This window comes from Dromiciops gliroides, chromosome 1, assembly GCF_019393635.1.
Source record: "Dromiciops gliroides isolate mDroGli1 chromosome 1, mDroGli1.pri, whole genome shotgun sequence".
Lineage (NCBI taxonomy): Eukaryota > Metazoa > Chordata > Mammalia > Microbiotheria > Microbiotheriidae > Dromiciops > Dromiciops gliroides.
Genome location: NC_057861.1, coordinates 513,368,355 through 513,393,101, shown reverse-complemented (window position 1 = coordinate 513,393,101; position 24,747 = coordinate 513,368,355). Strand labels below are relative to the sequence as shown.

General features: G+C 37.1%; 1 protein-coding gene across 5 annotated transcripts in view; it reads right to left on the bottom strand.

The window, feature by feature from the left end:
* The window catches only part of SRFBP1 (serum response factor binding protein 1), a 102,927-nt gene extending 79,568 nt beyond the window's left edge, over positions 1 to 23,359 (bottom strand). For 2 of the 5 annotated variants that reach the window (XM_043979265.1, XM_043979261.1), the window contains exon 1: positions 23,190 to 23,359. In XM_043979265.1, the coding sequence (XP_043835200.1) occupies positions 23,190 to 23,297 (108 nt within the window). In that variant the 5' untranslated portion in view covers positions 23,298 to 23,359. The other 3 variants (XM_043979262.1, XM_043979259.1, XM_043979264.1) reach the window with 3 other exon arrangements.
* Positions 23,360 to 24,747: the final 1,388 nt, after the last annotated feature.

Here is a 24,747-nt window from a genome sequence, read left to right as displayed (position 1 = left end):
ATTATTCATTAGGGAAATCTGTCTATAGTTTTCTTTCTGTTTTTGCTCTTCCTGGATTAGTATAAGCACCATATTTGTGTCATAAAAGGAATTTGGTAGGACTCTTTCTTTGCCAATTTTCCCAAACAATTTATATAGTATTGGAATTAATTGTTGTTTAAATGTTTGGTAAAATTCACTTGTGCCTATATCTGGTTCTGGGGATTTTTTCTTAGGGAGATCATTGATGGCTTCTTCAATATTTTTCTAAGATAGGGTTATTTAAGTATTCCATTTCCTCTTCTATTAACCTAAGCAATTTATATTTTTGTAAATATTCATCCATTTCACTTAGACTGTCAGGTTTATTGACATAAAATTGGGGAAATAGCTCCTCAAATTGCTTTAATTTCATATCCTTGATGGTGCATTTATCCTTTTCATTTTTGATACTACAGTAATTTAGTTTTCTTCATTCTTTTAAAAAAAATCAAATTAATTTTTTTTCATAAAACCAGCTACTAATTTCATTTATTAGTCAGTGGTTTTCTTTCAATTTATTTATTTATTAATCCCACCTTTGATTTTCAGGATTTCCAATTTTATGTTTAACTGGAGAGTTTTAATTTTTCTTTTTCTAGTTTGTTTTTTTTTTTTTTGGTTGCATACCCAATTCACTGATTTGCTCTTTCTGTATTTTGTTGATGCAAGCATTTAGAGATACAAGTTTCCCCCTAAATACTGCTTGTGTGTAACTCATAAATGTTGGTGTATTATCTCACTGCTATCATTTCCTTCAATGATTGTTTTTAATGATTTGTTCTTTGATCTACTCACTCCTTAGGATTATTAATTTCCAATTAAATTTTAATCTATATTTTCATGGCCCTTTATTGAATACAATTTTTAGGGGATTATGGCCTATAAGGGATATATTTAATATTTCTGGGGGTTTTGTATTTGGTTCTGGGGTTTTCATGCCCCAATATATGGTCAATTTTTGTGAAGGTGCCATGTACAGCTGACAAAAGGTATACTCCTTTCTATTCCAATTCTGTTTCCTCCAGAGGGCTAGCATATTTAACTTTTCTAAAATTCTCTTCATTACCTTAATTTCTATCTTTTAAAAAAATGTTATGGTTATATTTATCTAGTTTTGAGAGGGGAAAGTTGAAAGTGCCTACTAATATATTTTTCTATTTCCTCCTATAACTCATTTAAGAATTTGGATGCTATACCATTTGGTGCTTATATGTTTAGTAATAATAATACTCTATTACCTATAGAGCCTGTTAGCAACATGTAGTTTTCCTGCTTATTCTTTTTAATTAGGCCTATTTTAGCTTTTGCTTTGTCTGAGATCACCATTAGCTACCCATGTTTATTTGTTTGACTTCAGATGAAGCATAATAGATTCTGCTTTCAGCCTCTTATTTTTACTTGCTGGCTTTCTGTTTCAAATGTGTTTTGTTTTATTTTGTTTTGGTAAACAAACATATTACTGGATTCTGTTTTTCAACTTATTCTGCTATCTGCTTCCATTTTATCAGTCAGTTCGTTCTATTCACATTATTATTAACTGTGTATTTTCCTACTCTGTTCCTCCTCAAAAGTCTGTTTTGCTTCTAGCCACTACCTCCCTTACACTGCCCTTCCTTCCATGAGCTTCCTTCCACTTTTCTTGTTACCTTTCCCATCTACTTCCATGAAAGGTAAGATAGATTTCTATACCCAACTGTGTATGTATGTTGCTACCTTTTTGAGCAAGGTTCAAGATTGTCCTCTACTTGCCCACTTTCCCCTCCATTGGAAAGGCTCTTTCCTTTCATGGCTTTTTAATATATCTTTTTCCTTATCCTCTACTTTGCACCTTCTCCCAGTGTATCCCTCTTTCTCAACCTTTAATTTTCTTTTTTGAAATCCTTCCATCACAGTCAAGTTACACCCATGCCCTCTGTATATGAATACTCCTTCTAAGTGCCCTAACAATGATTAAGTTCTTAGGCATTAAAATTTATCGTCTTCTCATGTAGGAATGTAAATATTTTAACTTTATTGATTCCTTTATGATTTCTCCTTCATTTCTCTTTTCTAAGGTTCTCTTCAGTCTTGTAATTAATTATGCAGCCCTCATCTTTTCCTCAGGAATGCTTTTATTCTCTATTTCATTAACATTCCCCCCCCCCCCCCGCCCCCTTGTAGGATTATACTCAGTTTTGCTAGGTAGGTGCTTCTTGGTTGTAATCCTAGCTCCTTTGCCTTCCAGAATCATATTTCAAGCCCTCTGATCCATTAATGGCTAAGCTGCTGAATCCTGTGTAATCCTCACCGTGGCTCCACAATATTTCAATTGTTTTTTTTTCTGGCTGCTTGTAATATTTTCTCCTTGACTTAGTAGCTCTAGAATTTGGCTATAATATTCCTATGAGTTTTCATTCGAGGATTTCTTTCAGTAAGTAATTTGTGGATTCAACATAAAGTACTAGATACTCGGGTTCTTTCTTGAGCTGAACTACCAAGTTGAACTGCAGAGAGCACAACTCTCATGAGCTGGCCATGTTGCTTGAATGCCAAATGCACATTTGCCTAAAAGTTCTACACATCTCATTCTTCACTATTTCATGCAAGTCTTTCCATTTTTTCTAAGATCATTAAGCTTACCATTTCTTATAGCAGAGTAGTATTCCATCACAATCATATACCACAACTTGTTCAGACATGACTTCTCCATAATTTTTTTGCATCATTCTCATTTCTTTTCCTAATTCTTCCTCTACCTCTCTTATTTGATTTTACAACTCCTTATTGAGCTCTTCCAGGATTTTTTTTTTGGGGGGGGGGCAAGGGAACCTATGACCAATATACATTTTTCTGTGAGGCTCTGCATGTAGCTATATTTTTTTTTAACTTCATTGTCTTCATCTGAGTTTATGTCTTGATCTTCCCTGTCACCACAGTAACTTTTTATGGTCTGGTTATTTTGTTGCCGTTTGCTCATTTTCCTGGCTTATTTCTTGACTTTTAACTTTATGTAAAGTTGGTCTATGCTTCTGAGGAATGGGGCCTGAGAGAAATGATTATTAATTACCAATGATTTGGGAAGATCGACAGCCTCCCCCCTCCCTCAATTTTCAAAGTCCTAAAGTCCTCATTTCAAAACTCAATCTCTGAAAGTTGAATTAACTTTCTTCTCTTTAATCCAGATCAGATCCTATCCAACCGTACAAAGAATTTGATATAAGGTAGGGAACTAATTTTGCTCTACTCAGGTTTGGGTGGGGTTAAATTATTTGAATATATTTTTGAATAAATTACCCAAGACTGGGGGTAATTTACAAGTAAATGATATAATCAAAGTTCATTAATATAGGTCCAATCTCTCATCGCAATAATCATTCTCCCTCATGACTTGTTAACCAATTAGAGTTGTCACCCTCTGGAACACCCACTATTTAAAGGGCATAAAAGCTTTGAGCCCACTGCCATGAGGGTCTTTGGCATTTAAAAGTGCCACTGACCTCTTTTATTAAAATGCTAAAATTATTAATAAAATGATTCATTACCCAGAAATTATGTCTCTCAAACCTTTTAAACGTCATAGAACATTGCCCCAAGCTTCAGATCTTTCTTGCTGCTATTTTCAGAACTTGCTCTGGAGTCTAGATTTTTGGTGTTTCTGAAGTGGTATGCTTTAACGACAGATGTGGTCATTGCTTTTCCAGCCTGTGCTCTGGTCTTTACCAAAAAAGGAACCATGTTACCCTGTAGCCATTAATGCTATCACTCCTACTGATCCTGGGACTGGGACCAAGTATCGCACTGTCCGGCAGTTGCTATTGGTAGTCTGTGGATTGAGAGCTCCCAAAGCTGCTACTGCAGACAATGCAGCCACCACCAAGGTGGAGCCTGTTCTGCCTGCAATGTGCTCCTAGAGCCCACCACCAATTTGATGAGACAGGCCTTTCCTGACAACCTCCTGTCTTAGAATTGAGACTAGAGTCCCAACTCTTCCCTGAGTGTCCATACACACTACTCTCTCTGCCCTAGAACTGCAAACTGTCGTCCCCCCCCCCGCCCCCCCCCCCCCTACTGTTGCAAGTGCTATCACTTTTTTGGTCCTGGAACTGTGACCTGGAATTGTGTATGGTCAATGCAATTGGGTCCTGAAGCCAGCACCAGCAAAGGGTCCCATGCAATCTCCTTCGAACCAGTTGCCTGATCCCTCACCCCACCCCCCACCCCACCTTCAGTAGTTTGAGAACTCTGGAAACAGCTGCTGCCACCACCAATGCAACTACCTCTAAGGTGTAGCCTATGATGTTTGCACACTGTGCTCCCAGGGCCTACCACTGTGAAAGACCTTTCCTGCTAACCCCCTAAGCATAATTCTTTTTGTATCCACAGAGCACACAGCAGCACATTAATAAAAGCTGGCTGACTAAACTCTAAGTTTTAATGAAATAATATGAACTAAATCAAGTGGGATTAATCTTAGCTTTTTTGTTCACAATAAATGTACCATATTAAGGAGAAGAATAAAGTGGAAAGACTATACCATATGCAACAATAATTTCAGTCACATTTAAAGTAACTATCAGTAGCATCATTTTCTACTGTGAAAGAGAAGTTTGTGTTTTTATTCATAATAGAGTAATATTTCTCATTTAGTACATTACCCTTAAGTAATAGAACTGTAAATTTCAAAAACAGATCTAAATTCAACTGAGGATTCAATATACTTTAGAACTTGCTGAATTATTTGAACAAGGAAAAGAAAAATCAAATATCCATAAAAAATTTAAAGAAATCAGCATAGTGGGAAATTGCAAGGTTTTGGGGTTTTGTTTTTTTAGCATTGGCAATACTATAGTCCTTTAAAAGTAAGGTACGAGTTAAGGTACATATTTTTTTCATTATCATAGACCACCAAAACTAAGAACCAGGTGTTTTATTTATGGGAGCCTTTGACTAGTATATGGGACCTACTACTACACTTACACATAAATTATTCTGAGTTAGGAAAAAGTCAGTTTAAGGGTTTAAATAAAAAAGTACATAGTATATTAGCAGATATTATGTTAATAAGAAAAACTCTTTTGTAGCCACCAGTACTTTTGACTTTTATTATTCTGCTTCAGAAAAGCACTGTGGACATCTCATTTGCATTTCATACAGCACAAATGATGATGTGGCAATTCTAGAAACTTTAAAAGCACTGGAAAGGTTCCTAGAAATATTTTTTCTCAGAATTCTATCTTCCAAAGAATAATCTGAAATTTTATATGCTTTTAAAGAACTCTTACTAGATCTGTCAGGGAATGCCAATACTTCCAATATTTGAATAATTTTAGACAGAAATCATTCTGAACTATTTTCTTCCCCAAAACTGTCATGTTTCACAAGACTGAATGCAAAAGTATCTATACAGGTCCCAAGATAATAATTTTCAAATAACGCAGAGGTCAAAGAGTAAATGTTTATATAACATCCCACACAATTAAAGCATAACTTGACATTAAAAGAACAAAAACAAACTCAAGTTGCTCCATTCTTAATGGAAAGATAGCTGTGGTATAAAAATATATATCTGATATGGAAGTGAAATTTTACTCTGCCTTACTATATCTAGAAGGGACTGATTCTCCCTTGCCACGTAAGACTCTCTTAGTTTCCTTCAAAGTACAACTTTTTACAACCCTACCTCTTCCTTCCCATAGGAGACAATGTATAACTTGTTTGTCCATAAAGAGGAAGAGGTTATCATGAGGAACTGATTTTCAAACTTCTGGGTCTCATGACCTCTTTACACTGTTAAAAACTGAGGATCTTTCAAATAGCTCATTTATGTAGGTTATATTTATACAGATTTACCATATTAGAAATTAAAATATATTAATACTATTGTAAAAATAGTTATGCTCTTAAGGATGCTCTAAAAGGATCTTGGAGACCCTTAGCGGTTCCGGGACCTTATTTTAAGAACTACAGCTATAAAAAGGTAACATCTGCTCTCTCTTTCTTCCTGACTAGTTAAAAGAGATTCTTCAAAAACAAATTGTTCTCAAAGATGAAAAATTACATAAATATTATGAATAATTTCCTAATGTTAAATGGAAGATAACTCAAAAATTACTGAAAAAATGTCAGGAAAAAAACACTGGAAAAACTTATTTTTCCAAAGAGATCAAAAAACAACTCAGGACTTTAAAAAACATGCTATCCTGATTATATAAAGAGTTGTGAAGATACATAAAAAGGAAAAAAAATGTCACTCAAGTTATTAAACTGAAGCAATTATTTTGATTAGGAATTAAATATGCATAAGGATATGAAAAGATATTCTCACTTTCATAACATCTCACTTGAGTCATCTAGTCTAATCATCTTGCTGATTCATGAATCCCTACTATGAAATCTCAACAAGTGATTTACCTGGGGTACCCCCACCCCTATAAGTTGTTTTTATTTTGTCTATTTCTCATATAATTTTTCTTTTCTAATCTGAACATATTCTATATGTATAGTGGTTATATTTAACTTCGTGCACTCAGAAGTTCATATTTACATAATTTTGCTCCCAACTGAATTTTCTGTTAAGCAAACACATACCAAGGAAACTGGGATTCAGAAACATGGAATATTAAAGTTGAAAGGGATTTTAGAGGTCACCGGGTCCAGTATCTACCTGAGCTTTATGAACAAACAGTACTGATCCAGTTTCTCTTTAAACAAAATCATTTATGAAAAATCACTACCTATTAAGAGAAACCATTTCAATTTCAGACAGCTATAATTGATAGGATGTTCTAATACTAAAAGATCTATTTTCTCATCAATATGATGTAAAGTTGCTATCTAGCTATACTGTCTAAAAATCTAATGAGTAGTTGCCAATAAATTAGAAGCTTTAGCAAGAGTTTAGACTTTTAAGTATTTATTTTTTTTGTTTTTCGGGGCAATGGGGGTTAAGTGACTTGCCCAGGGTCACACAGCTAGTAAGTGTCAAGTGTCTGGGGCTGGATTTGAACCCAGGTCCTCCTGAATCCAGGGCCGGTGCTTTATCCACTGTGCCACCTAGGCTGCCCCCCTTAAGCATTTCTTAAAAGCATTAGGATCTAATAATCAGAGAGAAAGGTAAAAATCTAACTATTTCTGAGAGACCTCATTACCCGACCTGCCATGGCGAGGTCAGGAACAAAAAGGACCCAACACTTCCTTCCTCCTCCCAGAAGCCTCTTGTCTGAACCAGAAACATCAAATGTTACTTCCTGACACCAAGAAACTGACCTTCCAAGCCAGATGGCTTGCCCTCAGATGCCTTCTCCTCATGGTGGAGCTTTCCTACAGTAACTTTCCAGCAGGTGGAGTCACTCCAATTGTCACAGTGAAATCCTTTCCAACATTTTTCCTTATATTAAACCAAAATTGACTCCCTCTCTCACAAGATGACTTTTCAATTACAGTAAAAATGTCCTTCATCAGTCTTCTCTAACCAATAGACATCTTCAGCTCTTTAACTTCTTCAATTACCATCCTGGTTTGTCCTTCCTTGGCAATTTCTCTCCTAAGATATACCCCAAGTTGAATACAGTCCTCTAAATGAAGTCTGATCTGGGCAGAACTAAATACACAAGTTCTAACAATTCTCTAATTTTGAATATTAAGACTGAAAAAATGCAGGCAAAGATCAGTAATATAATAGAAAGAAAAAATGATTTGTAATCAGAAGACCTGGTTTCAAATATAAGCTTTGCCACCTACTGAGTGACTTTGGTTGACTCTCTCAATCTCAGTTTCCTCAACAGTAAAATGAAATGCTTAAGATTAGATGTTCTCTAAGGTTTATTGTAGCTCTAAATCTATGAACTTTTTTTTTTACTGCCACACCATAAGGCTAACTAAAAGTAAGTTTGCAATTCACTAAAATCTAGGTTTTACAATATGAAATATCATTTAACTATGTTTACCCTCTTTCCCTTTTGATTACTTTTACCTTACCCCCCAAAATATGTCTCAAACTTTTTAATCACCACAGTGCTCTATATTGTGTGAGGGGTTGTTGTTGTTCAGTTGTGTCTGATTCTTCATTAGCCCATTTAGGGTTTTCTTGGCAGAGATACTGCAGTGGTTTGCCTTCCCCAGCTCATTTTACAGATGAAGAAACTGAGGCAAACAAGGTTAAGTGACTTGCCTAGCTGGGTCACACAATGGATAAGAGCACTAACCCTGAAGGTGGGAGGATCTGAGTTGAAATCTCAACTCAGACACTTACTAGCTGTGTGATCCTAGGCAAGTCACTTAACCCCAATTGCCTTAAACATTTGGGACCATCTCTAGTCATCCTGATCTATATCTTGCCACTGGACCCAGATGTCTCTGGATGAGAGACTGAGGCTGGTGACCTTATATAGCCCTCCCTTACTTAAATCCAATTCATTGCAAGTCATGACATCACCCTGATGTCATGGTCCTCTTCTAGAACAAAGGACAAACAACAACAACTTTTACCTAAATATTTCACGGTATTGAGTATAATTTTACTGAATTTAACCTACTATTTTGGCCTGACACTTTTTTAGACCCCAGTTTTGTATCTGAATAGACTACAGAATAATAATAATAATACAGATTATAATAGAGTACAGTATAAAATGTGTTATATTTTACAAGGAATAGCTGTAATATATGCATTTCAGCATTATGTACTACAATTTTTGTCAATATACAGGATATAGAGTCCTATAAAGTTGCCCCCAAATTGAAAATGTGTACGTAAAATACTATTTTCCAATGTATTTTCATTCTGTAATTGAAAATAAGGGCATTGTGTTTTATTTGCTACATATGCTTGGTACTGTGACCCATTTTTTATCTTCAATCGTATTTTTGCCCAAACTGTTTGCTTTATTGATGATAATTACATTGCACAAAGATCATAGTCTCTGGAATCAAAAAGTTGGATTCTAATGCCCGGTCCTCCACTTACTAGTTGGTGAACTATGGATAGATCATTTAGTTCTCTGTCAGTTTTTTCTCCTGAGGGAGATAGATTAGGTGATCTCTAATGTTTCTTGTAGTTCTAAAGATCTATCCAGTTTTTGATTCTCTCTTCCACAGAACTATGACTCTGAAGAGATCATTTACCTCTGGCAGTGTTACGAGATCCTATTAACAAATTATTTACTTATGCTTGACCATGACATCCTTGTATTTCCTAAATGTAACTACAAAAAACCTAACCCATGTAGAATTTAGCTCTCTGATAACCTTACCAATCTAGAACAAAATGGAGAACAAGAAAACTTATGAAAAAAATAAGAATCTAAATAGATGGAACAAAAAATATATATTCTAATCTTAGGATCATCCATTTATTCTTACATTACACACATTTCTAAAAATTTTGTCCATCTACTTTCCAAGATGACAACAAACTATAAACAGCAAAATATAAATGAAAGATTTGCTAAATTTCACTTTAAAGGCAGTTTTACAGGACTGTGCATGCATTCTGTATATTGACAAGAAATATAGTAAAATGGCAACATGGAAAACTGGAAACTGATAGAAAGGAAAGAGAAAAAAATATGAAAACAGAACTAAAATTAAAACTAGTCATTTGTGAACACTGTATAGGCAAAGATGATAGTCTGACTAAGAGTCATTGAGAAAAAGTTAAATTATGTTCAGTATGCTCTGTTAAAGATAGGAAGGCTGTGATGCATTTTAGAATTTCTATCCAAGAGTTAAAAATGCAAAAGTTTTTAGTACAATGAGGGTAAATAACAGAATGAAGAGTTATCCTTCTCCTATTAAAACAAGCAAAGAAACAAATATATATCTCATCCCTGAAAAATTTTATTTAACCTAGAATTTATTGTATCTGAGAATCTAGCTTAATGGAAAAAAGGATTTTTCCTTCATTTTAATCCTGTACCTCAAGATGCCTATATGCTAAATCTTCTGACAAATTGATTTTGATGAAGATAAATAGATGTACTCTTTGCTCATGTGCCTAAGTTTTTGATACAAGGGCCACCATTAATTAGGTCACCAGCCTGATAAAGATTTCCATGATTTCCTCAGTTCCTGGAGTATTTTCTCCCCTCAAATTAACAATTTTTCTCAGGACATATGGGGTATATTTCCCTAGGAGAATGCCCTCCTTGAAACTATTTTGTCAGTCTTTGTATCCCAGACAGTGGTTTTCCATTCACAATAAGGTGTTTTAGTGAATTAATTTGGAAAGTGTAAAAGAAAGCCCAGAAATCTCAGAACACCTTGCCTTCTCCCAGCTAAAAATGAGCCAATCAGTTCTAGGTAAAAAAAAAAAATCTATAAATGCAAATTGAAAATAATTATGAGAACATCACTATATACTTATGTTTAAAACTTACTTCTGTTTTGTTTAAATTTTTTCAAAAGAAAAAAAAGGCAAATTTTTATCAAAATGTAGGTAAAAGAGGAAGACCACTAGCCTTTGCTAGAGCTAGACACCCACTCAATGCAGATGCAGGGTAAATATTTTTAGGGGGAAGGAGTGGCACAGAAGCCTAACTTCAAGAACAAAAGCTCTCCAAATTGGAACAGCTCCTTAGGTACAGCAAAAGACACAGGAAAAGAGAAGAAAAGGACATAGGGAATTCTCTGCTCCATAAAAGTAACCCCAAATTAGCTATCTCTGAGAACGAATTGACACAACTTATCGCCAAAGTGCTAGTTAGAATGAGTAGGAAAAAAACATGTTATTTAAAGTGTTTCGTGATGAAACAGATACTCAAAGACCCACCTGGAGATTAATCTAGACTGATTGAATCAAGTGAGAGTGATTAACTGCTGATTAGCCTACTTCAAGTTAACTGGATTGTAATCACACCTTGAGAACACCTTCAGAACCAATGGATTTGGATGATGCCAACCAATCGACATGAAGCAGTGTGTAAGGACCGTCTCTGTTCCAGACCTATAAAAAGCTTTCACAATCAGTTTCCTGGAGAGAGTTTGTGATTGAAGCAGGCTTGTGGCATAGGACTTGAGGAAGATCCAGACCAGACCAGGCTGGAACTCTAGGCTAATGAGGCTTTTTTTCTTAACTTTCTGAACTCCATGGGAATATCTGTATGCTTTAATAAATGTTTAATGCCCAAGGACTTCTAATTTAAGGTGACCACAATTTAGATTTTAAACATCACATATGCCTAAAAGGGGAAAGAAGACTAAAGCCCAAATTTTCAAAGCTGAGATGTCCTCAAGTCCAAAACACAAAATCAGTCAACAATTTATTATGTATCTAAAGTGTCAGGTACCATGGTGTAATGATTGGAATGATGCCACCTATTGGAGACTTACTATTGGAAAGCTCCACCATGAGGAGAATGCCTCAGAGGGCAAGGCCATGTGGTTTTTCCTTGACGTCAGGAAGTGACGTTTGCTCATGGGTGCTGTCTATCAAGGCTACCAGCCAATCAACTTGAGGAGCCTCCTATTTTCTGGGAGGAGACAGGAAGGAGGAAAGAGGGCCTGCGAGGAGAGCTCTGTCTCTTTTGGGCTCCTGACTTGATGGTGGTGGCGGCGGCAGAGGACTTCACAGGAAATTTGAGGAAAGACAGGAATGCCAGGCTGTTGGAATTCTGTTCTCAATCTTTCTCTTTCTCTTTTTCAATAAACCCTTAAAAACCTAAACTTGTTTTATCAGTGATTTTAGTCAGTTTCCCCCAAAACTGGGGGAACAGATTAGAATCCACATTTAGAATCTTAAATTACACAATGGTAAGCACTGGAGGGTTCAAAGAAAGGTAAGATAGTCCCTGCTCTCAAGGAATTTATAATCTTTAAGAGGGAAGACAACATGTAAACCATTATATACAAATAAATCAGAGATAATCAAGAGAAAGCATTAGAATTAAGGGGTAACTGGGAAAGGTTTCTCACAAAAACTGATAATTTAGCTGAGATTTAAAGGAATCTATGAGGCAGGCATGACAGGGTAATGAGAACCAGGCATGGGTGACAAGTGAAAATAATGAGTCAGGAGATAGAGTGTTTATTACAAGGAATAGTAAAGAGGCCAGTGTCACTAGATCATAGAACACATGGGGGGTAAAGGGGTTGTAAGGAGTTAAGTAGAACGGAATGGTTGGAAGGGGCTAGGTTATGGAGATCTTTAAAACACAAAAAGCAATCCAATGAAAATATCTGGAAGATGCTTAGAACTTAAGTTAGGAAGGCATCTGGTTATAAATTGAATATAAATTAAACTCATGGTTTTATTATTTTTTTTAAGGGATTCATAGTGGAAATTTTTTTCCCCAATCTTAATAGAATTTTTTCCAGTTACATGTCAAGATAGTTTTCAACATTTGTTTTTTTGTTGTTGTTGGGGTTTTTTTTTGTTTGTTTTTTTTTTTTGTGAGGCAATTGGGGTTAAGTGACTTGCCCAGGGTCACACAGCTAGTAAGTGTTAAGTGTCTGAGGCCGGATTTGAACTCAGGTACTCCTGACTCCAGGGCTGTGCTCTATCCACTGCGCCACCTAGCTGCCCCAACATTTGTTTTTATAAGATTTTGAGTTCCAAATTTTTCTCCCTCCCTCATCCCACCCCAAGCAAGAAAGCAATCTGATATAGGTATATGCATACAATCACATTAAACATATTTCTGCATTAGTCATGTTGTAAGAGAAGAATCAGAACAAAAGGGAAAAACCTGAGAAAAGAAAAACAACAACAAAGTAGAAATAGTATGGTTCAATCTGCATTCAGATTGTATTGCTAAGAAGAGCCAAGTTGTTCAAAGGTTGTTTTTTTTTTTTTTTTTTGGTGGGGCAATGGGGGTTAAGTGACTTGCCCCGGGTCATACAGCTAGTAAGTGTCAAGTGTCTGAGGCAGGATTTGAACCCAGGTACTCCTGAATCCAGAGCCGGTGCTTTATCCACTGTACCACCTAGCCGCCCCCCCAAGTTGTTCAAAGTTGATCATAACACAGTGTTACTGATATTATGTACAATGTTCTCCTGATCTCACTCACTTCACTTTTCATCAGTTCATATGAGCCTTTTCAGGTTTTTCTGAAATCTGCCTGCTCATCATTTTTTATAGCACAATAGTATTCCATTACATCCATGTACCACAACTTGTTTGACTATTCTCCAGTTGATGGGCATCCCCTTAATTTCCAATTCTTTGCTACCACAAAAAGCGCTACCGTAAATATTTTGTTCCTATGGGTCCTTTTCCCTTGTTTATGATCTGTTTTGAGATACAGACCTAGTAGTGGTATTACTGTGTCAAAGGGTGTGCACAGCCCCATAACTCTTTGGGCATAGTTCCAAATTGCTCTACATAATGGTCCACAACTCCACTAACAGTATACTGGAGGGACAGGCATTCTTTAATAATGATGTAATTGTAGTTATAGTTTGGCAGAAGGAGTTCCTGAAGCAATGAGATAGTAAAGTTATTTTAATTACAATGATTTTTACCCTCTACCTATTTGAATCTATCACCTGAAAGATTACCTTAATGCAATCATTTATTTCTACTTTTCCTTGACTATACGGTGAATGTAAAGGCTTGCTGTTGTTGTTCAGTCATTTCAGGAATGTCTGACTCTTTCTGACCTCATGTGGGTTTTTTTTTGGCAAAGATACTAGAGTGATTTGTCATTTTCTTCTCCAGCTCATTTTACAGATAAGTAAACTGAGGCAAACAGGGTTAACTGACTTGTGTAGAATCACACAGTTACTAAGCATCCGAAAGTAGATTTGAGCTCAGGAAGATGAGCCTTCCTGACTCCAGACCTGTGTTCTATCCACTGTGCCACCTACCTGTCCAAAGTCTCATTAATATTTCTTCTATTGTTGGGTAGGTATAAAGTGGTTTTCTTTATTATTGTTGTTGAGTTTGTTTGACCAAGGAACTAGACCTTTGATTTCACCAGTGTATAGAACTCCCAGAATAGAAATACTTTCTTACTATTGCAGAAGAAGAGCATGTCTGTAATTTAGTCTTAGAAAATTAAGTGACTTGCTCATAGTCACATAGTGAAATATAGTGTCAAAGCCAGGTCTCAATCCAGAGATTGTTCTGATTCCAAGGTCAGCTTTCTTTCCATTACCACATTGCCAGAGCAGGAGTCAAATTTCAGCATGATAGGCCAAATGGAAATACACCAGCTTAATCCAGAATGTTAAATATATGTATCCTTTATGTAAATTTGGGCATCTATCAGCCATGCTGACAGCCTTTCAGGTACGAGTAAATTCTTTATTTTGCTGTCCAGAGCAAACAGTGGGAAGAAATATGACTAAATAAGAGGCCACTTGAAAAAGATTAAAGGGCTTTAGTACATACAAATTCAGTACTGGTTAAAAAAAAAAAGTTAATGTGATCTGAAGATATACTTAGAAAAGGGAAATGATAGTTTTGCTGGAATATGCTCTAGGGACCATGCTCTATGAAGACCCACTGAAGGAAATAGGAATGTTTGATCTGGAAAAGGTAAGATTTGAGGGATGTGGAGAATGATAATTGTGTTCAAGTATTTGAAGAATTATTATATAGGGCCTAAAGGCAAAACACACTTAGAAGTATTCAAAAGTAAAAAGTTGCCAGCTCCCCGCCACTCCCCCCCCAACATCTTTACCTATCCTTTTTCTCAGAAATAAGATCTATCCATCCAGAGCTATAGTCCAATGCATCCTATCAAGTCTCAATCTATAAGATCAAAGTTGCATCTTCTTCCCTCTTCCACCCATTTAACTTCAGGTCCTTTAGTTCCTGTGGTCTGTTGCCTAAACTTTAGGTATTTGTGCCATGGCTTTTATTAGAGGGTCCTTTTGTGGATTTTGTCTCTAAAGCAGTGTCTCACAAACTTCAGGTTTCAGATCACAAATGCACTGGTATGACCAAACAAATTACAAATGCATCCAAAATAAAACTGTACTTACTATAACTTTGTCATTTTGAATTTTCTTAATCAAAGAATACTAATAACACAACTACTTATCCTATTTTGGTGGAGGGAGTAGAAATACATGAAAATATTACCAAAAGAGTACTAAGAAAGTTTGGAACCACTGGTGCCAAGGCCATGAACAGTTTCTGAAATAAGACTAAAATAGGGAAGAAGGTAGGAGGGGAGATAGTCAAAGGTTTAAAAATGTTTTCAAAATTTGGGACATTTAATTTATACCAGTGACAGAAAAGTACTATTAGTACATTCATTCAATCACAATTTATTAAGTGGCTCTTGTGGGCAAGGCCCTGTGTGTACCCAATAACTATTCATATGTTAATTGGTAGTTTTAAGTATTCTCATTGAAATATTAAAGTCATATTTTTGATGAGAAACAATCAAAATCATACTTGGAACAGAAGATAAAATACTTAGCTAAGGCACAAGTTGGTGAATGTGTGCTGCCACCTAGCTGAAATTTTAAAATGTAATTCTGAAGTAACTAGTTTTCTAAAATAATATTTACTACTTCAGAAAAACACTCAAGGCCCAAGTAGAAAACTTGCCCAATGGTAATCATGGAAATTTTATAACCCATAAGCACCTAAAGTTACTTAAACAAGCATCTATTAATGTGTTAGGTTTGCACAATCACAAATATACCAGTTTTGTCTTAGACTATATGGAGCAAGCCACGTCATTTTCCTCTTTACTTTCCCATAGGAAATAAATAGAATTTAAGATGTTTTTATCCAGCAAATTGCAAATAACAATAAAAATATTAGCCTTATGGGTAGGCTGTAACTTCTATGGGTTTAAAGTACTTCTTTCAGTTACACTGCTTCAACTCCTTCCTTGGCCCTTCAAATCATTGCTGTTTAAAAGAGGAAGAATAGAAAAAATATATTTTCCTACTAATTCCCCCCATGCCACTGTTAGCACCTAATCCTATGACTAACTACCGTTCTCTAAATTAAAGGTTCTTACCCTGGACTTTGTGAACTTTTTTTTTTTTTTTAGTGAGGCAACTGGGGTTAAGTGACTTGCCCAGGGTCACACAGCTAGTAAGTGTTAAGTGTCTGAGGCCAGATTTGAACTCAGGTACTCCTGACTCCAGGGCTGTGCTCTATCCACTGCGCCACCTAGCTGCCCCTCTATGAACATTTTAAAAATATTTTTTAATACAATCGGTTTCCTTTGTAATATTATGCATTTTATTTTATGCACTTAAAAGCATTACTCTGAAAATGTCTCTATAGGTTTCCCCAGACTGCCAAAGTATGTACCATCACACACACACACACGTTCAAGAATTGTTTCTTAATAGAATGAAGATTCAAGAATTACAACACAGGAGGAAGATTGGAAACTTGCACCCAACAGATCGAAAATGAATTTTGCTTATAAACTACCATATTAGAATTCCATTAAAAAAAAGCACCTTTAAGTGTCTGCTGTATACAAAGCTCTATACAAGGTGCTGGGAGAAATATAAAGATTAAATAAGACAAAGATGCCTACACACATCTTGAACTCTATTAGGGGAATAGAACACTTGGATGAATAATGAAAATAAAATTCAGAATTGCATAATACATAAAAAGGTACAAACATGTAAAACTCATTTCCAGATGGTGAAGATTATTGGGAAAGGGTTCATAAAGAACATGGCATTCAAACTGGGTCTTAAAAAATGATGGTGAGTGTTTTTAGAGGAAGACTTCCAAGCAACTGGGAAAGGCCTGAGCAAAGGCTCAGAGGCATGAAATCAAAGGGCATAAATGGAGGGTGCCAGTAGTCAATTTTGGCTAGAGCACAGACTATAAGGATCAAAGTAGTGTGAGATAAGACTGAAAGGATATGGTGGCAGGAGATTGTGAAGAATCTTGAATGTGTGCCTAAATATGATATCTCCACTGCTTGAGTGCTATTCAAGTATTTAAAAACAAGTATCAGATCTCTGCTAATCCCCCCACACACACACACAAATATCACAAGTTCCTTCAACCAGTCCTCCTATGATATGATCTCAAGATCCTTTACCAATCTGTATTCTTTTCTAGAAACACTCCAGTCTTATTGGTGTCCTTCACAAAATGTGACACCCAGAACTGAAGACAAAACTACTCCGATGCAATAGTAAAATTTTAAAAGCTAAAATACAGTAACTGTAAAAACAATTAAACATTTAATTAATAGTAATTTTACTTGCTTTATTATAATGTAAGAGCCCCTTTAGAAAATAATTTGGATGACGAAGGTATTCTCCAGAAGCTATATGGAGAAATAAAAATTTAATAATCTTTTTTTTTTATGCCTTATTTCCCTGATGTAAACAAGAGGCACTCAAAAGATTCCACTTAATCAGAGTTGTGATCAAAATTGAGATTATTCATTTACAAACCTGGCACTGTACCAAATACATCCTTGAAAACTGACAGACAAGTTATAAAAGTTTAGAGGGCAAAGTTTTCTTCTTGGTGTTTTCTAAATATGATACTCCTGTTCCTCTCCTCCAAGCCAAAAAAAAATGGCAACTATATAAAAAATCAAATCCTAGGAAGCTGTTACAAAGTAAATAAAAGGGCAACAAAAAAGTTGTGATGTTAATCTTAAGGTTAAACCACCAAAATTTATAGGCTGCTTACATGTGTGAACATGGGCTCTGTAATGCTTGTATTAACCAATTAAGTATGCTAGAACTTCCCTTTTTTCACAGGGGAACAAGACAATGGAATGGCACAACAACTAGCCAATCAGGAGGGCTTCTGATACTGAGGGCTGCTTGACATACCAACAATCCTTTGGAGTGATCGAGAGTAAAAACCCAACTGGATGTGCAGAAAATCAGCAACTCTGAAGCCAATTATGCTTATATTAACTTTGAAGCAGACCCTGAGCTATTTGATGGTTTACTGACCTTCAAGAGACATCCTTATCTTTAGAGATTCCCCTAACTGTTGGCTATGGGGCTCTCAGACACATTTTGTTTTATGGGTTCTTTGAGACATCCTCTTATCTTACCCTTGGTGCTCAAGCCTGCTTATCACCAGGAAGGCCTTCTGATTTGTGTATCAAAGGGTTACAGCTAGGTAACCTGGAACCCCTCACTCCTGCTTCCTGGATCTCCCCTTGGGAAAGGGCTCCCTGCTCCATTGTTCTCTAGGACCTGTCCAATTCCCTGCCTTCCTTTGAAAGGTATAAGTATCTCATCTTTTCAACTGAGCTTTGAACAGATATGGACTCTGTCTCACTGCTCCAGTTTGCAAGCTCCATCTAAGGCAATAAATGCAATTGTAATCTTTTAACCTGTGACTGGACTCTGGCTCATTCCAGGTCCCCTTTTTTGGACCTGGGGTTTCTTCCCTTTTAACAATTCATAGTGGTTTTTAATTTAATACATGAATGGGAACCTCAATGCCCCTCTACTCTCTTTTTTTTAAAAACAAAAACTAGTCTTCATTTCATGGTCTTGTAGAAACATCAGCAGCCCAGAAACCATCACAGATGGGAAAAAAGGCTATATTAAGTGAAATAAAAATGTTGATTAGGCATTGTTAACTGAATTGAGGGGTAAATGCAAAGCTTTATTTCAGTTTCCTTTTTTTTCTAGTTTTCTTTTTCTCTTACTATCATTAATATTTTCACTTAGGATAAACTACAATATGCCCAAAGGAAATTTTTATATTTATTAGCTGGTAATAGCATGCATCACAAGAGGTAAAAGCAACTTAGAATTTATAATGTTTATGGTAACTAAGCACAATATCTATTATCTTTGTGAGGTAAAATATAAAATTTTTGCACTGGACCTTTCCTTAGGGAACATCTGGTTTCCTAATCTTACAGATGAGAAAATTGAGGCTCAGAGACATTAAATTATATGCTCAAGGATGAACTGTTTTTCCTAGGGTCAAGATTTATGTAGCAGAGTCCAAGCTTAAGTCCAGATATTTTGAGGCTCAATGAAGCTAGGTTTATACTAAACCTCTATCTTCAATAAAAAGAGGCATCAAGTCCTAATGAAAAAAGTTTCACAAATTACTTGGAGTTAAGGCTTTCAGGATTCAAAATCACTGTGGGGTAATTAATATTTGTATGATAATAACCAAAGGTGGCATTTTACCTTTGAGTTTCTCTATCTTCTCCTATAAACAGAAAGTAATAATAATTGCACTATTTCTAAAGTTATTAACAGAAAAGTGTTTTGAAATTCTCATAGTACTATGTAAATTTGAGTTACTGCTATGTTTTTTTATTTCCTAGTAATGGATTTGGGTGAAGACTAAAGCCATAAGTTAGAAGTATGGAAAACTATATGAAGATTTTCTTGATCCAGGTTTTTCATTCCTCCAAGTACAATAATATATTATTTACTCAAAAGTGAGATTTCTAATTATAGTTAGCATTTATATAGCATTTTAAGCTCACACAGCACTTTACATGTTATCTTATATCCTCAGAACAACCATAAGAAGTAGGGATTATTTTTATCCTCATTTAAAATGAGGAAACAAGCTGAGAGAGGTTAAAGACTTGCGCAGGGTCACGCAGTTAACATCTAAGTCATGATTTGAACTCAATTCTTCCTGACTCAATGCCTGGATAATATAGTGAACCCTTAAGAAATGCCTGTTTCCGGCTGTTCAGAATATGGTCCTGTGCCTCATTTTTTCAAATACAAACTGAAGGGTACAGACTAAGTAATCTCTAGGCCCTATTCCAGTTCTAATGTTCTATGATCTAAACTACAATGACTTTCAGAGGCTTTTCCTGGATGACAATGGCCAAATCCAGCTAGTGCTAAAACTTATTTCTGTCCTCTCACCCCACAATTCCTAGCATGTCTGAAACAACCTGCACTTAATAAATGTTTGATGAATGAATGGATGAATGAATGAATAAGAAATATGGGAGATAGAGATAAGAGAGAAAGGAGAGAATGGTTAGCAGCTAAGAATAGCATAAATGGTGCCAGAAATTAGAAGCAGCAACAATCAGTGTATTTGCAGACAAACACTTTGTGCTATACTGGAAGTTGGTCAACAAACAAAAAAAGGCAAAAGACTGCTCTAGACAATAACACTAAGGAGAACTGGGAAATGTTTCTTACAAAAGGACTTCAGCTGGGACTTGAAATAAGTTGGGGAAGCCAGGAGGTGAAGATGAGGAGGGAAAGAATTTCAGGAAAAAATAATGAATTTAAATTAAAAGGCTAGTCTAGTCTATGTCCCAGATCTGTTACTACCTTGCTTGATTTTTGGATAAGCCACTGATGTTCTCTGGCCCTCTAGTTTCTCATCTGCAAAATGAGGGTGTTAGATTAAAGAAGTCTACAGGGCATTCGAATTAGAAATTTATATCCTAATGCCTGTGTTTTCTCTCACCAATTAAGAATATAAGCTCCCTTACAGCAGGGATCATGTCTCATATGTTTCAAAGAGGACCTGGAAAGGATGAGAAAAAATGATTTTAGTAGGTTTTTGGAAAGGTATCCCTGACAAATAAAATAGCAACAGCAAAGGGTTACAAAAATGAGTAGACTATGTATGAGATATGAGGAATCTATTTGCACAGAACAGGCAATCAATAAACACTTATTAAGTGCCTTTATGAGCCATGCATTGTGCTTAGCAAAAAAAAAAAAAAAAAAGGCAAAACACAGTCATTACCTTCAAAGAGCTTACAATCTGATGGAGGAGATAAAATGTAAACAAATATATACCAAAAAAGAGCTACATATAAGATAAATAAGAAGTAATTAACAAAGGAAAGGCATTAGAATTAAGAGATTTGGGGGAATGCTTTCAGTAAAAGATGGGATTTTAGCTGGGACTTATAGGAATACTGAGAGTTCAGTAATCAGAACAGAAGAGGAAAGTGTTTAATGCAAAGAGGAAAGTCAAAGAAAAATGCCCTGGGGCCTAGAGATGAGTGTCTTGTTTATGGAACAGCCACCAGTGTCACTAGATTGAGAATAGGTGTCAGGAAGTAAGGTGTAAGAAGACTGGAAAGTAGAAGGGGCTAGGTTATGAAGAGTTTGAATGCTCAACAGATCATTTTGTATTTGAACCTGGAGGCACTAGAGACCCACTGAAGTTTACTGAATAGGGGTATGACATGGTTGGACCTGCACTTCAGGAAAATCACTTTAGTAGCTTGAATAGATTGGATTGGGAAGAGAAGTAAGGCAGGCAGATCCATTAGTAGGCTATCACAATAGTCTAGGTGTGAGGTGATAGATGGCCTGCACTAGAGAGGTGGGAGTGTCAGAGGAAGAGAGGTTCTGAAAACGAAATTGACAGACCATGGCAACTGATTAGATTGGGGGGGTGGGGTGGGGTGGGGCAGGGAAGGTACAGAAGACTCCTGGCTTATGAGTCTGTACTGCTGGGAGGATGCTGTTGCCCTCTATAATAATGGGAGTGGGAGAGGGTTAGGATGAAAAATAATGAGTTCAATTTTGGACATGTTGAGTTTAAGGGCATCTAGTTCAAGATGTCTGAAAGGCAGTTGGAATGGGAGATTAAAGGTCAGGACAGTTTGGGGTAGGATAAGTAGACTTCACAATCATTATGAGATAAATGGTAATTAAATCCATGGGAGCAGATGAGATGACCAAGTGAAGAAGTATAGAGTGCCCGGGACAGAATACTGAGGGACACTTATGGGTAGAGAGTAAAGTTGGAAAGGTAGAATGAAGAGATCCTATGGAGGGCATTAAAGAGGAGTTTGTAATAGGTTACTGTAGATTCTTGAACAGAAAAATGACATGATGGTAAATAGTCTTAAGAGAATGCCTGGCAAAGAGAACAAGTATTACTGACATATGTCTTCTTTTCTCATCTCATTGAGTCTCAGTTTCCTCATATGCTAAATGAGGGGATTGGGCTAGATGGTTTCAGAGGTCACTTCAGGTTCTAGGTCTACTTTCCCATGATAATAAATCCCTTGGCAGACTCTGATGCTTTACCAAGCTAAACAAATAAAATCACCACATCTATTTTGGTTTACCATATATTTATGGTGTTAAAAATAACATTTTCAATAGGTTTTTCTTTTTTTAGTTTAAATATTTCTCTCCCCGTTGCTAAACATGTTAGCAAGAAATGTACATCGAGGGAGAAGTAAATACCAATGTCAAATTATTTCCCTGTGGGGGCGGCTAGGTGGCGCAGTGGATAAAGCACCGGCCCTGGATTCAGAAGTACCTGAGTTCAAATCCAGCCTCAGACACTTGACACTTACTAGCTGTGTGACCCTGGGTAAGTCACTTAACCCCCATTGCCCCACAAAAAAAATTTATTTCCCTATGCCAGAAGTGATACAAAGTATTTCATTAAAATCATTTTGATAATCTGTATCATTTTAATATTTATATACTTTTGACCCCAGGGGAGAGACAGCAAGGCATAGAACATTGAGAGCAAGCCTCTGACACAATGATTTGTGACCTTGAGCAAGTCATTTCAGATAATTCTCCAAGACTTAATTGTTGGGCAATCATAGAATTTTCCCAGGGGGAGTTGCCTCAACTAATAAAGTCCCTGTAAAAATAAAAGATCGCTAGTAATTTTGAAAAGAGCAGTTTCATTTGAATGATGACGTCTAATCCTGATTGCAGAGGCATTAAAATGGAGTGAGAATTCACCTGGTATAGACTGACTTTCTCCAGGAGTTTTCTATGGTCAGATAGCTCCGGTACTGTGCTAGGGTGCCGAGGAAAATAGAAAGTTAGGCAAGACACTGTTCATATTGTCCGGGGTATATACTTTAAAGGTGGAGAGGAACCACACATGTCACGAGGGTCAGGTACCTTTCATTCCTTCCCTGGTCAGTCCACAGGGCTCTCCGCCCCTTCTTCCTCATTCCTTCCTTCCAGGCCGTCATCTCTGTCCCGCGTCAGTGACTACTGACTGAGCGCTCCCTGTTCTGAGGGAATTAGGACCGAGACCCCCCTCCATGCCCACTCTCCATCACTGAAGACCCCCGGCAAACCCTCAGCAGCCGGGGAGAAGAGAGAACGTGCCGGCCGCTTCGGCTGGGAAAGGAGCCTGGGCCTGGAAGAGACCTCGGAAGTCATCTAATCCAATGCTCTTGTTTTACAGAAAAGTAAACTGAGGAGCATCAGCTCCGGCGCAGAGCCCTGGGCCCCCCATCGCCAATCGCGGGCCCTCAGAAAAGCCGGGAGAAAGGCGGCAGTCCCGCTGGCCCTTCGTCCATCACCGCAGGAAGCCAGGATCTCTTGCCACTCACCTCGTTATTAAGGTTTATTACCCCCGTCTGAGCCATAGCGAAGCCCCCAGATTCCAACGCAGCTACAGTTGAGGACTTCGGCGTGGAGTCCAAGCTATCTGGTAACATCCACAGCGCTTCACAGTAACGCTTCAGGAGAAAACCCACTCAGACATCAGCACGCAAGCGCAGCACAGCCTCCTGGCTACGGAAACTCTTTAGGCCCAAACTTAGCGGTTTCCGGACTAATCTAAATTTCCTGGTAAAATGGGTTCCGGGAAAGACCGGATGTTAAAGGTTGTCGTGCACTACGTCTGGCGCGGTGTTCTGACGTGGACGTTTGCTCTATTTTAGCTGGAGTAAGAAGTGTGGAAGATTATTATTTTAAGTTGTGTCTCGTTATTTTCCCGTTTTTCCTGTTAATTGAATACATTTCAACGATTTTGTTGTCGAGTCGTTTCAGTCGTGTCCGACTCTTCGTGACCCCATCTTTTTTCTTGGCAAAGATACTGGAGTAGTTGGCCATTTCTTTCTCCAGCTTATTTTACAGATTAAGAGACTGAAGTGACTTGCCCAGGGTCACAACACACAGCTAACAAGTGAGATCGAATTCGAACTCACGCCTTCCTGACTCCAGGCCGGCTACCTAGCTGGCTAAATGATTTCGGCGGTGAAGCAAAGACTGGCGGGTTCCTAGATGCCTAATTTCACTTAACGAATGGAATTGGGGCTTCAGGAACAGAGCTTTGGGGAATGGGACGAGATCGGATGGCTGCTTAGCGGAGGCTTCCCATGTATGGGAATGTTTTTAGCTCAAATGTGTGGGGAAAAAAGGCCTGAGCTGAGATTCTTGCCCAGGACCTGAGCAGTAGCAGCCCTTACTAGATGTGTGACCCTGGGTAAATCACCTAACCCTTTTGTGCCTCCATTTCCTCTTCTATAAAATGGTCCCTGAACTTCCTTCTAGCCCTCAATCTAAAATTACTTGGGTCTTTGGGAAGCAGAGAGGAACAGGAGTAGGAGATAACTTATCTCAGATTTACTACTAGGTTACCTGCCATACATCGACCATTTTTTCTTTTTTTTCAAGATGTTAAGTAATTTGACTTGTCTCATTTGATAAGGTCAGCCTGTGAGGAATGGATTTTGTCAACCAGCCTTTCTGACATTTTTCCTCCATCCGTAGATACAGTTGTGAAATTGGTGTGGGAGTCAAACCTAGAGGAGAGTGGAATTGGAATTTTCAGTGACATTTATGGGATGATGATTACACTGATCTTTTGACGTGAATAATTAAAATGACATGGAATCATTTGTAGTAGAAATAATCCATTTGGGCCCCTTATAATTCATGCCAGTGCATTACAAATGCAGTGTGCTTTGTATATGAAGTTGATCTTACTAACCATGCACATTGAGATTTTCTAAGTAGTGATGGTAGATTTGCAGAGTAATACCTTCAAGTCTAAAATGTTTTACCTATCACAAAGATGTGATATATACTGGGGGGGGCAGCTAGGTGGCGCAGTGGATAAAGCACCAGCCCTGGATTCAGGAGTTCAAATCCAGCCTCAGACAC